We start from the raw sequence: 15,480 nt of genomic DNA, 5'->3' as shown, positions 1-15,480 counted from the left end.
ATATGCGAGAGGTTACATAGACCAGGCGCTGAAGCGGAATGTCTTGAGAGCAGACAATCAGCTGGGAGTTCGCTCATGATAGTTGTAGTGTGGTAAAATGCATAATACTATGACCCAAGATCGTAATAGATATGATCATAAATACTGATGATAATATACTGTACTCTTCATTTCTACATCATATCTCGTCTATTCACACTTCTTGTCTATACACACCCATCCACCCTACTTCTCACCTCATTCCGCCCCTCGCCTGGGCTCTCCATTCACCCCGAAACATAAGGATCACTTCTCAAAAATCTACCCCCTCTATCATATTAATCGATGAAAGAGCGTCTTACTATTGCTCAGCGTACAACACCAATTTCTGATCTTCAGCCCTCAACCACTCCCTCAATTCTCTATCATCCCTCAACTCCCTATACCCCTGACCATTCCCTCCCGCCTGGCCATCCATGGACGATCGATACCTAAGCATATTCACATTAGGTCCCAGCCTAGCTCGGACTTTCTCGAACAATTCCGAATGCGATACCGAGGGATGTACCCTAATGGCAATGAGGTCATCGGTCGCTCGATCATAAATCTTGATTTTTATATATGGAGGTTGACCTCCTCCAGCGGAATTGGCAGATAAGGGTGCTCCGGCCGAGTTGTGAACCGCGAAAGATGAGGGTGTCTGAGCACCACTTGCGGATTGTCTATTCGATGGGGGTCTACTATGCGAGGTGTTCTGAGTATCTATAGGTGGTAGTGGTGATGGACCTCGCGACGAGATGCTTCGATTTGGTTGATGTGAAGGTAATGGCGAGTATCTATCCTGAGTTTGGTTCTGGGAATGCCTCGAGGCAGAAGACTGAGATCGGAAATTACTGTTGATGTCCGCTGATAATCCTCTCTGATGATTCTGCATTTGTTGGGATTGTTGAGTTTGATTCTGGGAGATCGAAATTTCGTTCAATCGTTCCTCCAATTCACCAATTATATCACTCCGCGGTATTTCCTCGCAATAGTCCCCGTATTTAGCAGCGAAGAAAGTCCGTATCAAGTCGTGTCGCAGTATATATCCAGCCTGCCTTGATCGAAGATCAATCAAAGCTCTGACATACGCATCTAATTCCTCTCTCCTGTATTCAGTGAGTTCATCGTCGATCTCATCGTCCACCGGGCCAGGCATGTAAGGCAAGATCCTCTCCGGCGGAGTCTTATCCTCCTCGCCTGGTCGGGTTGATCTCCCAGCCTCGTAGGGGAATGTATCCAACAAGCTGATTTGGAAATCGTAGAAATCTTCGTATGTCCTATAGAGCGTCAAGGTATATCCAGGCGCAGATGATTCATCGGGCACGAAGTTGACATGTAATCTGAACCAGTAATTTCCCGATTCGTTATGGAAGGAAGGGACGCCCAGCGAAGTGAGTTCTCCAGGTGGAAACATAGGATCTTGCTCGGGTTTGTAGACTGGTTGTGATGGTGCTGCTGGATGACTGACTCTACCATTTGCACTACGCATCTGATTGACGGAGCTTGTCGACCCTGTCCGAGCAAGAGAAGACTGCGATCCTGCTGCGCTTGATGCCTGGGCAGGAGCGTAGGGCGAGTTGGTGACTGCTTGTTCTGGGGCGATGTCGAATCGACCTAATGGGATTGCAGCGGCTTTGTAATCCGCTGTAGCCTTCTTCCATTCTTCCACGGCAGGAACCATGTTGGGGTTCATCGCTACGGGTTTGCCGGTCGCTGGATCACGAATCTCCACGAATGTGACGGGGATAAGGCCTGGTCCACCCAGTCGGCCGATGGGTTTGGCGACGAACCTGGGGTGAGGGGGATATTAGATCTTTAACTCTCCATCCAGTACCAGATTCATAGTCTTGAGGATGGGATGCTCAGACTCACCACTCATGATTACTCTGCGCAATCACCACGATCGGTTCACCCTTCTTAGCATCCAGTTCATCCGGTCTCTCAGCGTGGAAATCGTATTGTACGATAGCATATACCCTGCGAGGTGAAGCCATTAAGTCAGTGCATTCGTGGTTGGTTGACAACGAGTGCACTCACGGCTGTCTAGGTTTGCTTCCTGCACTATTAGCAGAGAGAGGTGGAGAGATGTTAGTTCCAGGTGGAGACCGAGGATCGCTAGTGTGAGATAAATGTCCTTGGGAAGGTGTATATGGTCTAGTCGAATCACATCGTCAGCTGTAATCCTTCACTCGAAGGGGACGACCTAGCTCACCTGGCTTGATTGCCTTGATCGATTGATTTCTGCCCCGAAGGATGTCTCCCACCTTTAACGAACTCTTCGAAATCTGCTTTTGGGACAAGACCTCTCGATCCGGTCAAGGGATCTATCAAAGCATTAGCCACTGCTTCCCACCTAGCGCACCCCCATCCACCATCATCGTGAGTCGACACTTGAGATCGATGGCGCCGAGAGCGAAGGAACTTACTCAAAGCTTCGAACCATTCATTCCTCTCTCCCGTGACATACCAGAAATCCCCCTTATTATAGCTCAACTCCTGTGGATTGGTACTTCGATGAGACTGTAATGCCTTGATAACCTTCTGGGGAGGTGCGACTTTCTGACTTGGTCTGCCCAACGGGAACTGCTGTGGGTTACGTTGGTTTGGAAGAGGCGGGGAGGGAGCAGGGGATGAGGATGATGAAGAGGAGTTGTTATTGTTGTTTAGGGATCTTCGTAGTGATTTCATCTTGACTATCTATCTACTTGAGATTACTCATATGAAGATGCAGATGGATGTTGACAAGACACGAGACACGTGATAGATGTAATGTTGGATAATACTAATGTTGATGATGATCGATGATGAATCAAAGAGTAGTATAGTAGTACAGTAATAGTTTCGACGTGAATTGGAGGTGAAGAGAGGGAGAGAGAGATGTAACGGAATTCAGGGTGATTGTTGACAAGTATTGTAAAAAATTACCCTTGCGCGTCGGATTTGATGCTATAGTCTCTTTTGTACTCTTCTCTATCTCCTCTCTGTGACTCGTCACAGTACTCTTATGTATACTGTAACATAGAACCTGTGTGCTGTTGTCAGAGCGTATCTGACATTCATGAATGGACATACAGGCATCCACCATAGACGCAGTGGCGACATTGACGCTACCTTTGCACAAAGGACATTCCGTTCTACCGCCATAAACTTGCTTAACAAGGTAATTTACTTCACTTGCGCGAGAGGACGCGTCCAAGTTACGGTGAGGTGATGTGAACATTAACATGAATATGCTGTGTCCCCCTCGACTGTGCATCAGTATGACTTGTGGTGATACACTTGAATGATCATCGTGCCTTCTCCTTCACCAGTCCGTTGTCGTTGTATACCATACATACGAGTACAACAGGAGAAAGGATGAAATCGAAATGATACCATCGGGACACATCGATTGATCGAGTTGGACCGAGGAAATTCCTACTGTAAATTGTAGCTAGGACCGGAACAACACGAAACACGACTCGACAACCATGCAACTCGTCAGTGGCTACATATGTTGAATGCATGATCATGTCGTGCTACAAATCAGAATGTGTCACAAGAGGATCAATCCGTGGCGATTGTCATTTGTGTATGAGGCGTCCGTTTCGTGGTGATCATTCAGTCAGTTGGTGTGACCTGCCTAGGCGAGATTGCAACGCTTCGTCTGGGTACTGACACCTATTCATCCATGTGCTCTGGCATTCCAGTGAATCCTCTTGGTATTGGCCTCCCTGAGGGAATAAGCAAGCATCGACCATCTACAAATACTGACAAGATATAAGTACAAGTAATTCTCAACACCATAGCTAACTCACAACCCATCGTGGTACTGACAACAAGAAGTGAGACTACAACATCATGCTCGCTCGACATATCATACTGTTTGTATCCTATACAGCATGTCTAGTACAAGCACAGGCACAACGCCTCACCCTTTCCATCTTACCCGACCCATCGTTCAACCTCCTCTCAGGTGAGATCATCGTATCTCAACAACTGAACTCATGGGGTATCAAGCTTGGCCCCATCTCCCTAGGCCTCGATATCGACCTCAGTGCGCTGGGATTGAAGAAGCGAGAAGCCACAAGATCAAGATCAAGATCAAGGACAAGGGCCCGCCTCCTACATCCTATAACTGAGAACGACAACAAGACCGATGAGCGGAGAGAGGAGAGAAGGTTGTTAGGATTAGATCTGGGGTTATTGAACCTAGGCTTGAATTTTGGCGGGTCCAAGACTGCCCAGCAGTCCAAATCCAGTAGTAAAGCTCTGATCAATCTGAATCTGGATGCTGATTTGAGTGGGCTGTTCAGTTGGGGGGACGCTGATAATGTTGCGAGGGGTGAACGAGGAGATACAGAGGTGAGTACTTTCAACTTGGCCAGCCGTTCATGACAAGTATCTAGCCATGAGGCGATCTCATGCTGATTGATGGATGGATGTGTGATAGTGGTTCACATACATATCAATCGGCACACCCCCTCAATCCCTCCCCATCCTCCCCGACACAGGTTCAAGCGACCTCTTCGTCTTTGGTCCGACCTGCTCGTCATGTAATTTATATAACCACACCTCCTTCGATCCCCATTCCTCGTCGACATATAAGAACACATCAGGTAATTGGGCATATTACTATGCCGACGGATCAGGTGCCATGGGATACACGTCTTCAGATATGGTTTCGTTCGGGGAGGATCAGACGGTGGTAAGAGCACAGATGGACATTGCTATTGCCACTGCTGTTGCAGGGAGCGATTTCAGATCTTCAATGAGAAGTGGGGTGATGGGTTTGGGACTGGACGCCATGTCTACGATCAAAAGCATTGATGAAGCGAGGGGAAAGACTTTGTTCTCGAGATTGGTCAAGTCGAAGAGTCTGAGCGAGAATGTCTTGGGTATACGGTTGACCAAAGGACGACAAGCGAGAGGGGTGGTCTATGAAGAAGGGCAGGGTCAGTATACTTTTGGTGGGATTGAGGAGAATTATTTGAGGGGTGGTAGAGAGGGATTGGCGTGGGTTGACGTGATGAGTCAGAATTATTGGTGAATCTTGCTCATATCCAGCTTGGAACCTCCTATATGGTACGAGGTTGGCTGACATGTAGGCTTTTAGGGGTATAACGATGGAAGATATCTCGGTAGGCTCCAATTCGATCCTATCACAAGATAGGACAACGCCGAGGAGAGCAATAATCGATACTGGTGTGAGCGCTCTTTCCATTGCTTTTTCTTTCTGCATGAACATGGAATAGCTGATACCTCTGGGCAGACCACTCTGATCATTACCTCCGACTCGGCTTCTTCGATGATTCACTCCAACATAATAGGCTCATGGCAAGATCCCAAATCTTCTCTATGGTATATCCCCTGTTCCACCTCGTACCCTTCCACCGGGAACGTGTTCTTCACCATTTCAGGAAGGAAGTCTGGTGTGCCGATTGAAGATCTGGCTTGGAAGAGGAGTAACCAATTTGATGGGATGTGTATATCAGGTGTCCAGGTGAGTGCAGCCATCTCATTTAAATGCGATGGGACGTTTCAGCTGATGTCGTCCTTTGACACTTTGTAGGGAGGGATGGAAGGGTTCACAGTCCTTGGTGATATGTTCATAAAGAACCATTATGTCGTTTTGTCATATGGCTCAGAGGCGAATGGGGGTAGGATACAAGTTGGTTTAGGCGATAGGACCGATGTGTTACCTATTCTATAGAGAGAGTCCACAAGACTAGACTAGCTGGACTAGTAATTTATCCCATCGACGAAATGCATAATCTCGCTGGTCGAGTGACTCTTATATGCAATGGACAATCTGTGTACCCATTGTCATGACAACATGGTGTCTTGTATCTTGGATTCTCGTTGATCCCTTGAGGCCAAAAGCGCGTTTCATATGATCCAGTACAGTACCAGTATAATAGATGGCGGATCAATGTACTTGATTGAATATCGATCTACCTGTCCTTTCTATGTCAAGTACAGTAGCCATCAATCAAAGGATAGACCTCTTCCCTCTCTCTCCTTTTGGCTTTTGTATAAGCAGAGTAAACAGAGTCTAGGCTTTGAGTTTCTCGATCACTATCACTATGATACGGTATGATGCGTATGATGTGCATACTCCTTTAAATCACCTCAATCATGACACGGACCCATCTCATACAGACACTTACCGCCTTTAGCGGATTTTGAAGTGTATAGTGTGTGATGAGAGTGTTTGTCAGATGCTGCATCGGTCTGAGACATCTATCTACTCGTCTCTTCACTTTGCATTATCCTCATCCTGGTCTGACAAACACCATCGAGTACACCGACTGATACTTTTCATCTGCGTCTGATTAAAATATCGTTATTTGCTGTGTCAACAATAAAAAAGTGTTCGGTGATGATAACCGGTGCTACTCTTATAACCTACTAGTACACAGCAATAACAACAATATTATCGATATTACTCCATCGCCCTTCCACCATCATCGTCCCATCCGACGAGACACACTCTCTCCAACCGTTCGTTACAGCATATCAACCTTACGAGAGAGTGACCAACCTTCATTCCCCCGACTTGCTCATTCGTGTTTCAGATCTTTGACTATAGCCATCGTTATCACCCATCTTAATGGACACCAAAGTGTAGGCTTTGAACACATCTTACTCATCGAGAGACATGGCAATGACTTCAAACATGACTTATCGACCACCACCCCCCTCATCTATGACCTACCCCCAACAGCAACCAGGCAGACAAGGGTCGTTGAGGAGGACGCCTTCGGCAAAAGAGGTCGCTTCGTCGGGGAGCTTTGTTAGTCCGTTGACCAGGCTGGAGGCTGAGGGAAGGAGTGCAAGGAGTCGGGTGAGTGATGCGAGTTCACTATGATCCAATCCAGCCTTTTTGCCAGAATGAGTCTTGCGGTTTGTTGGATGGTTTGGCTAATAATGATACAGGCAAACTCAACTTCTGCTTCCAACGCTTCAAACTCAGGCTCGGGCTCAACCTCATTTCCTATACCTAACTACAACCGTCCTTCAACTGTACCTCACCAACCTCAACCCCAGTCTCAGGCCCAACCAGCTGCACCTCCCATACCGACACTAGAATTTGGCAATCTCTTCCGTAATTCTCGATACTCAGTCGACTCTCTCAGCTCTGTCGAATCTAGATTATCGACAGACTCATTCGCAAGCTATGGAACGATCTCTCAGACTGAGGAGCCCGATGATGGCTATGAATCTCCCTCTACACCCAAAGCATCAACTTCCAAGCAAGGCCAACAATCATATTTCGAACAGCAACAGCGTAATCAGCAGAGTAGGACACCATCGCCCTCGAAAGGTCAGAGAGCAGAAGAGGGCGGATTACAGATGAGGGATTTCAGTAATACCAAACACAGGATACCGTCTTCCAATAGTAATTCCACATTGAACTCGTCGACTTCCAACTCAACAGCCAAGAATGGTTCTTTGACCCCCAAGCGGAGCTTCTCTGTCACTTCTCGACGTATACCCTCAGAGAACAAGCCTCTTCCACCTAATCCTCAACAACAGCAGGTGTTCAATCTCGGACCAATCCCTCAGCCGAAAAGTAGGAATAGGGATAGATCTGGCTCAGATGCATTGGCAAAGGAGATACAGGGTATACATAGACCGAAAGAAACGGAGGTGACGGCAGATTGGGCGAGTGTGCACGGTGAACAGGGGAGCGATTGGGGAGATGATGAGAGTCAGTTCGAATGGGTCGATACGGAGGGTGCACCCGGAGCTGTGAATGGTATAGAAGGTCAGGAGGGTGGTGGAAGTCCCTCAAAGAGATTGTCACGGTTCAAAGCTGCTGTGACTTCTGTAGGAACTGATGGACAGAAGAAGTTGAAGAAGCCTTTGATCATACATCGACGTGCACCCCCTCCACCACCTAATACCGCTCCTGCTCCTGCTCCTGCTGTGTCTCTGTCAGAACCTACTTCCCCTATAAGAAGGTATGCTGCGAATGGACCCACGCCAGCTACGATCTCACATCCAACCATGATGATGCCTACTCCCAGACCTCATCATTCCGAAATACCGAAAAGAGCAGGAACGATCCGATCAGCTTCGTCAAATTCGAACAAATTCCCCACAAGCAGAAATAGGATTATAAGCGATGAGCCCCATCAACCCACACATCATCAGCACCATTTATCCAATTCGGAACCAGATATATTCCATCCTCCCCAACCTCCCTTTGGTGGAGTCAAGAGACCAAGTCCACTGATGGTACCGATGAAAATGGATGATGGACCATCCTCTCCAATGGATAACGAGTCTCGTCACTCTCACATGTCTTTCCTATCCGTCGCATACTCATTCTACGATCTCGATGGCGATCATTCGCCCTCCAATACTCCCAAACCTACCGATCCGTTCGGAAATACTAATACGACGGTAAATGAAGATCTGGTATTCCCCCATGGGAAGTATGTGAAGGTCTCGGCATCTACCCTGGAACGGCAGAGACAGTCAGAGAGGGAACGGACTATATCGGAATCTACTGTGGGTAGTAATGATGCGGGGAAGACACCGGAGGATTTCGTTCATCTCGGTATCGAAGCTAGGGGGAAGGGGGATATGGCAAAGTCTGCTTGGTATTTTATGAGAGCTGCTGAAGGGGGTAGTGCGACGGGGAGGATGTACTGGGGTGAGTGGGCCTTGCATCTCGCATACCTTCTATATCGTATATCGTGGATGAGGTGTGAAGCTGACTTTGTGTGTCGTCGTCGTTGTTGTTGGATTCAGGCCTCGCTCTTCGTCATGGATGGGGCGTACATAGGGACGACAAGAAAGCTTTTATCGAGTTGAAACAGGCTTGCGAAGAGACGTTGGCAGAGGGCGGATTGGATTTCCATAAATCACCTGGACACGTCAAGTTGACGGCGCAGCAGAAGAAGTTGATGCAGGTGAGTACTGATCAGGCGTTTTCGACTTCTTCCCCTAATTTGCATAACACACGGTTCGGCTTTCATTCAATGCCATATGCTGACGCCAAGCCATTTGATCCTTTACAGAAAGAACTTGCACTCGGGATGTTCGAAGTTGGTAACTGTTTCCTGGAGGGTATAGGGGTGAAGAAGTCTCCTGATGTGGCGATGGCTTATCTCAAGTTTGCCGCTGGGATGGGCGATGTAGCTTCGCAGGAACGTGAGTGTAACTCTCTCCAGAGTTAGTCGGGCGCTGGTGCTGAGGCAACACCGAGTAGAGCTTGGATTCTTGCTTTCAAAGGGATCGAATGGGATTAAGAAGGATATGCGAGAGGCTGCAAGATGGTATAGGATGGCTGTGAGTTCATTCCTCGCATCTGAGTTCTCGTTCAAGAGGGGGCAGGTACTTATTACTTCTTTTTTCATACGCAGATCGCAAATGGTTCAAGCAATACTTTTGGCCTAGCTTGGATATGGAAGGTGAGTAAGAGCGTTATCCTATCACCAAGCTGCACAGGTAGATCAGTTCGTTAGAAGCTGTACTGATTGGCTTGTTTGGATATCTAGGACAAATACATGAATTAAACGATCAACTCTTACGACACGAATGACGACGATGATAATGACAATAAATATTTCTGATCCATGTCTGCTGTGGTAGACTGGAAGATGGCTTATGACACCAATTCGTACAGGACATTACATTAGACTAATCTTGATAGATCTGTATCTTACATACATACTACTTCTTATGCATATGTGAAGCAGTGACATGTATACTCCTGTCACTCTGGTTCCTGTCCCTCTTCAGTGGCTAAGCTAAGGAACAGAGGCCCTCGTACTTGGTTTCCTTGCTTGGTGTAGGCGTCCCACGCTTCCCGATTATATCGTAGCTGGGATGTCCTAGCTTGTTAGCGGCATACCATTGCATGACTCAGCTACTGTGTTATGCGTGATCGACCGAATTGTCGACCTTCTACTGGGAACAGCATCGGTCATTGATGAAATGTCCGACGAAGAGACTCTAGTCCTTATATATCGCTGGTACTGTAAACTCATCGACGCAATCAAGGGTCATGCAGCGCACGGCCAGATCTCCCAAATCCAGACTTTTCACCCTCATGCACTGAGCTAAATCGATCACACGTTCTCTGACGTCGATAACCGAGAGCCATCCGTCCATACATACGGGTCAAACCCACCAAGAATGAAAAATCAATCGCGCTCTATTTCTATTCCATCCTAGCGTTCCAAGAAAAGAGCGAGTAAACAAGTCAATTCTATTCAGGGTTCCTGAGTATAAGCCAATTTCATGTTATTGGGTATTACCACCCATCAGATGGAGGTGTGTCATCTAGTACTTCAGGAGTTGTTTATCCTGGGCTCAGATGTTTGCTCTTGCTCGTGCAGAATGCAATTCAACCGACGCCTCTACCTTAGGAGAAGCAGAAAGCACGCGAATGATTTTTCACATACGAAGGTACGAAGAGTGCATTCGCTAACTCAGGGTCAAGGTTTTCCGGTGATTCCGCTAAGCTCTGTCTGTGCGCCTTGAGCCAAATTGATTTACGTGAAGATGGTCGAATAACAACCGCATCATTGGGATATATCATTTCTCATGCAAGGGAAAATCAGTGACGATGTTTACTTCACATTCGACCTGATCTTTCGTGCGAGGGCGAGGGCGAGGGCGCACCTTGCCTTGCTCTTCGATGTTTACTGCGACTACAGGCGTATCGTACTCGACACTGGTTGTATGGTTTAATTTGTATGTGAGAGTTGGGTGTTGGCCTAACGTACTCTCGCTTGGGTTGTTATGATTGGTTACTGTGACTGCTGTTAGTGTCAGTGCTGTAGTGGATCTAAACAACCAAGTCCTCTTTTGCTCGTAGTCGTCAGTGACATTTGCGGGTGTTACTCATCATTATCTTCAACTCAGTCATCTCTTCTGGTATTTGATACATTCATTCCAGTCGACAGGCCATCATAATCTCACTATAGTCATTCTTTAATACCGCCAACACAAGAACAAGAATCATCACTGACTCGACACACCGAGATCCAACAGCCAGCACGACGAAAGGAAGAAATTAGATTGAAATCACCTGCAACAGACCCTACAGTCCATAAGATATCGCAGTAATCACAAATATAAACACAGCATCAACTCATCTACCCATACTCTCCTCCTCAATCTAAAGCACCATTACTTCTCATCCACCTCCTACCTTATACACCATCTTTCGAATTGATCCATAAACAGTGATATCGGAGGGAACCAAGAACAGCCATCAAAATGGCATCAGTAGCAACCCGACATCAAGACCCCTCTGGGTCTTCCTCCGCTTCAGCAAACAGACCAGCAACGGTCAGTAGGAAACGGACGAATGGATCCAGTAGCAAGGACGATGCGAAGATGATTGGTCAGTGGAGGATAGGAAGGACGATCGGGAAAGGTAGTTCGGGTGAGCATCCACCGTCCACCCTGTGAGGAAGAATACTCAGTCTGATTTGGTTGCGCGAACAGGACGAGTGAAAATTGCCAAACATTCCATCACGGGCAAATACGCCGCGATCAAGATTGTTCCCAAGGGATTGATACTGAACTCGAGGATGTCAATGTCCGAAGCGGGTGCGAGAGCGGATAAAGTGCTATTGGGCATTGAGAGGGAAATTGTCATTATGAAATTGATTGATCATCCCAACGTTCTCAACCTATATGATGTGTGGGAAACTTCTTCTGAACTGTAAGTCTTCCATTCCTTCATCCAGTTCGCCTAAGTGATGTTCGACTCAGACGCGAACGTGATTATTGACGATGATTGCATTCAGATACCTCATAATGGAGTACGTGCCCGGAGGAGAACTATTCGACTACCTCGTCAAACGAGGCCGTCTACCGATCTCAGAGGCATTACATTACTTCCAGCAGATCATCCATGCTGTAGATTACTGCCATCGATTCAACATCTGCCATCGGGATTTGAAACCTGAGAATCTCCTATTGGACAAAGATAAGAATATCAAGGTAGCAGATTTCGGTATGGCTGCTTGGGAGGCTGGCGAGAGGATGTTGGAGACGAGTTGTGGTTCACCGCATTACGCTTCGCCTGAAATTGTGGCTGTAAGTTCTCATTCTCGCTATACCCACCTCTGCTGTTGCATCGTACGGAAGGGTAATGGCTGATTCGCTATTTGGGTGGATACAGGGTAAAGCATACCACGGTTCATCCTCTGATATCTGGTCTTGCGGTATCATCCTTTTCGCGCTTCTGACTGGAAGATTACCTTTCGACGACGACAATATCAGATCGTTATTGCAGAAAGTCAAGATTGGTGTATTCGAGATGCCCGATGAGATCAAGGATCCAGCTAGGAACCTGTTGACTCGAATGCTAGAGAAAGACCCCGAGAGGAGAATAACCGTGTGTTGAGCCATTGCGGTCCTACTCATATTATACATGCTGATGTAGAGTGACACTACGATAGATGCCTGAGATCCTCCAACACCCCTTCTTCGTATCAAGACCCACCAGACCCATCCCAGGTCGAGCGCTTGTCTCCCCACCTTCTCTTGACGAGGTCGAACGACCCGTCAACTCGCCCGAAGAGATCGACGCGGACATCATGGGTAATCTCAAGACCCTCTGGTCCGGCGCCTCCGACGAAGAGATCATCACTGCTTTGATGAGTAAAGAGAAGACATGGGAAAAAGCAATCTACCATTTACTCATCAAGTACCGAAATAGGCATCTGGAGAACTACAACATGGATGAAGATGAGGATGCCGAGAGAGCCAGAAGACACGCCAGAAAGGCTCAACAGGGCTCGTCACCCGCCAAGAGGAAAGGTGGACCACCCGCTCCTCAGGTATCTGGTAAACCCAAGCTTGCCGTGCTGGGTGAGAACGAATCTATCGAAAATACTCCTGTCGTCCGTCCTCAGGCTCCAACACCCAAGAAGGCACTTGGTCAACCACATGTAACTGGTTCAGAGGACTCCCCAGTGGTTTCTAGGATCGTTAAAGGCAAATTGACACCTGGTAAATCACCGGTTGGACCACGGCCACCAATGTCCAATAGAAACTCATCGACCGAATCGAGTGTACCTATGCCTACTACCCCTACACCTGCGATCGTCCTTCAGGGAGCTACACCCACCAAGGATATGCCTCCACCAGATTTCATCCCTTCCCCTCCTGGGTCTGCGTCCAACTCTGCCAGTAGTAGACCCAGATCAGAGGTGTTGAGCTCATTACCTGAAACACCCCAATTACCACCTATCAACGCTCCTGTCGTTCCCAACCAGACGCTCCAACACTTCTTCAACGAAGTGGCCGCCCAGTTGAACACTATGAACATCCGTTCGTCCGTCGCGTCAGGATCGTCCACTACGAGCTCGGCAATCCTTGGAACGGATTATCAAGCGTACCTCGCTTATGCTTCGGGCGCTACTCCCAATAATACCACCTTGCCTTCGACGGTGGTTGAGGAAGAGGGTGCCGAGCAATTTGCAGATGCAGATGACGATGAGACCGAAGCCGATGTCGCTTCTATCCATTCTACTTTCACTGCCTCCATTGCTGGAGGGCACGGTCCGACATCCCCCTTGGTCGGATTGGGTCTTGGCGGTCCACCACCTCCCTCTCATGGTGGAAGACCAGGCTTGTACCCCACCAACAACCCCAATACCAACCGATGGTCCTACGCTTCTTCCACCGGATCATCCCATCGAGGAACATCGAACGGATCGTACGGCGCACCAATGGAATCTCCCCAGATCTACTCCCCCCAGAACATCTGGGATACCCAACTCCCTCATCCTCATCCAATGGCATCCCCCCAACCCCAGCCCATTCCAGTATTCCAAGCTGAACGACCCGCACCTATCCCTCCTCCCCGAGCAAACCGACCTGCACCTCCCCCAGTGACTCGAATAACTGTCCCCCAAACTGATATAAACACTACCGAGTCGCTTCTACCAAGGGACAACTCGTACGTGATCATCGATTCGTCCGATATGGCCTCGGACCCCTCCATCTCATCTTGGTCTACCAAGTCCTCGGGATTCAGAGCACACAGGGGATCAGATGGATTCGGAATGTTGAAGAAGAAAATCAAGAATGTCAGTATCGACCCCGTACCCTATGGTCACAACGGCAACGACCTGCTCGGTCCACCCAGTGCCACACCCTCGTTCGCTTCTGGTTCGTCATCTATCAATGGAATCTCACCCAAGAGATCATGGTTCAATAATCTCTTTTCATTCAAGGCTCCCTCGTTCACTCTTCTCGCTCAAGACAATATCTCGTCTACTCGTGATAGGGTGAGAAAAATCCTGAACGAGCAGAACGTCAGAGTGGCTCTGGTAGAGATTGACGGTGTGAGGGGACTGAAGTGCCGTTTGGACGATGTCAGGGAATCATCCGGAGCTGGGGTTCAGAGGGGGATAAGGTTCAAGGTGGAGTTCTCCAGGGCGAATCAGAGTGCTGGACAGAATTATAATACTCTGGTTACGCTTACGCTAGAGAAAGGCGCTCAGTCAACTTTCAGGAGTGAGTGTTGCTTCTCGCTTTATAACCGGTCTGCTCCATAAGAAAGCAAGAACACTGATCCCTATATGTGTCAAATAGCAATGTTCGTAAGCCTGAAATCCCGAATCGAAAGTTCCAACCCACCCCGCCCTCAGTCCATAATGCTTCGTTCATCCCCTCAACAACCCACTTCTGCAGTGATACCCTCCCACCCTCAACCATTACTTTCTGCTCCTCCTATCAGATATACCTCTTCTGCACCTACTACGCCTATCGTCCCTTCCTCGCCTAGGTTCGGGGATCACAGATCGCATTTACCTCCTACGCCTGGGAGCGTGCAGATTCCTTCGACTATACGGTTCTAATTCTAACTTATGTATACCCTTGTTTCGATTGTCTGGATATTTATTTTCGATAATTCAGTGACGATGCTTCATATTCCTTTTGGTTTTGGTAGATGTCCTTTTTCTTGATATTTATGAAAACATGCACATGACGCGATTATCAAAAATCTTGATCCAGTTTGGGCGTTTTGATTTGTCTCTTGCCATTAGTGTTCGAGAAGCATATGCTTTGTTTGAGTTGAGGTCTCCAGCATTCGACTGCATGAAGTAGCGGTCAAGAATACACTGGTTCCGGTCTTTACCTGAAATCTGTGGTCCCGCATGGAAGCACATTACCAAGCATGTTTAGTTCAGGTGTTCAGGTTGTATTTTACCAACATTTGGATACAGCATTTCAAGACTCGCTTGCTCCGAAGAGGTGTTAATCTATATTGTACCTCCACTTTAGCATCACCCGCCCCCACCCCACCTCACGGGCTCAGAAGCTGCTTACGTCATTTGTGCCGCTTTGAATGTGGCGATTGTGGTTGATTTAGGGTATCAAGCAGGAACTAAAAAATGGGTGATGAATTTTCCACAGGGTCAATTCCCATGATGATGTGTTCAACTCGTCCAATATAACGAGTAGTGATATCACGTTACCCTGAATCATCTCAAC

The 15,480-nt window shown here is 47.8% G+C and overlaps 4 protein-coding genes across 4 annotated transcripts; 3 read left to right on the top strand and 1 right to left on the bottom strand.

Moving 5' to 3' along the window:
• Positions 1-340: 340 nt before the first annotated feature.
• Positions 341-2,709, bottom strand: I302_103966 (uncharacterized protein; the record flags this gene model as incomplete). Its single annotated transcript, XM_019189331.1, has 5 exons — positions 341-1,811; positions 1,894-1,998; positions 2,059-2,175; positions 2,234-2,345; positions 2,448-2,709. 5 exons carry the CDS (start codon positions 2,707-2,709, stop codon positions 341-343), a joined length of 2,067 nt encoding a protein of 688 aa, XP_019048893.1.
• Positions 2,710-3,861: 1,152 nt separating this feature from the next.
• On the top strand, positions 3,862-5,713 carry I302_103965 (uncharacterized protein; the record flags this gene model as incomplete). Its single annotated transcript, XM_065869771.1, has 5 exons — positions 3,862-4,365; positions 4,454-5,046; positions 5,117-5,207; positions 5,273-5,503; positions 5,573-5,713. 5 exons carry the CDS (start codon positions 3,862-3,864, stop codon positions 5,711-5,713), a joined length of 1,560 nt encoding a protein of 519 aa, XP_065725843.1.
• Positions 5,714-6,679: 966 nt separating this feature from the next.
• On the top strand, positions 6,680-9,530 carry I302_103964 (uncharacterized protein; the record flags this gene model as incomplete). The annotated part of the gene is made up of 7 exons (XM_019189329.1): positions 6,680-6,847; positions 6,940-8,665; positions 8,764-8,924; positions 9,033-9,165; positions 9,224-9,303; positions 9,378-9,425; positions 9,513-9,530. The coding sequence occupies 7 exons, from the start codon at positions 6,680-6,682 to the stop codon at positions 9,528-9,530; spliced, it is 2,334 nt and encodes a 777-aa protein (XP_019048891.1).
• Positions 9,531-11,241: 1,711 nt separating this feature from the next.
• I302_103963 (uncharacterized protein) lies at positions 11,242-14,843 on the top strand (the record flags this gene model as incomplete). The annotated part of the gene is made up of 6 exons (XM_019189328.1): positions 11,242-11,410; positions 11,473-11,692; positions 11,778-12,069; positions 12,155-12,370; positions 12,435-14,499; positions 14,578-14,843. 6 exons carry the CDS (start codon positions 11,242-11,244, stop codon positions 14,841-14,843), a joined length of 3,228 nt encoding a protein of 1,075 aa, XP_019048890.1.
• Positions 14,844-15,480: the final 637 nt, after the last annotated feature.

The sequence above is a fragment of the Kwoniella bestiolae genome, chromosome 2 (genome assembly GCF_000512585.2).
Source record: "Kwoniella bestiolae CBS 10118 chromosome 2, complete sequence".
NCBI classification, from domain to species: domain Eukaryota; kingdom Fungi; phylum Basidiomycota; class Tremellomycetes; order Tremellales; family Cryptococcaceae; genus Kwoniella; species Kwoniella bestiolae.
The sequence above is the reverse complement of the archived record's forward strand: the minus strand, read 5'-3'. Positions and strand labels throughout refer to the sequence as shown.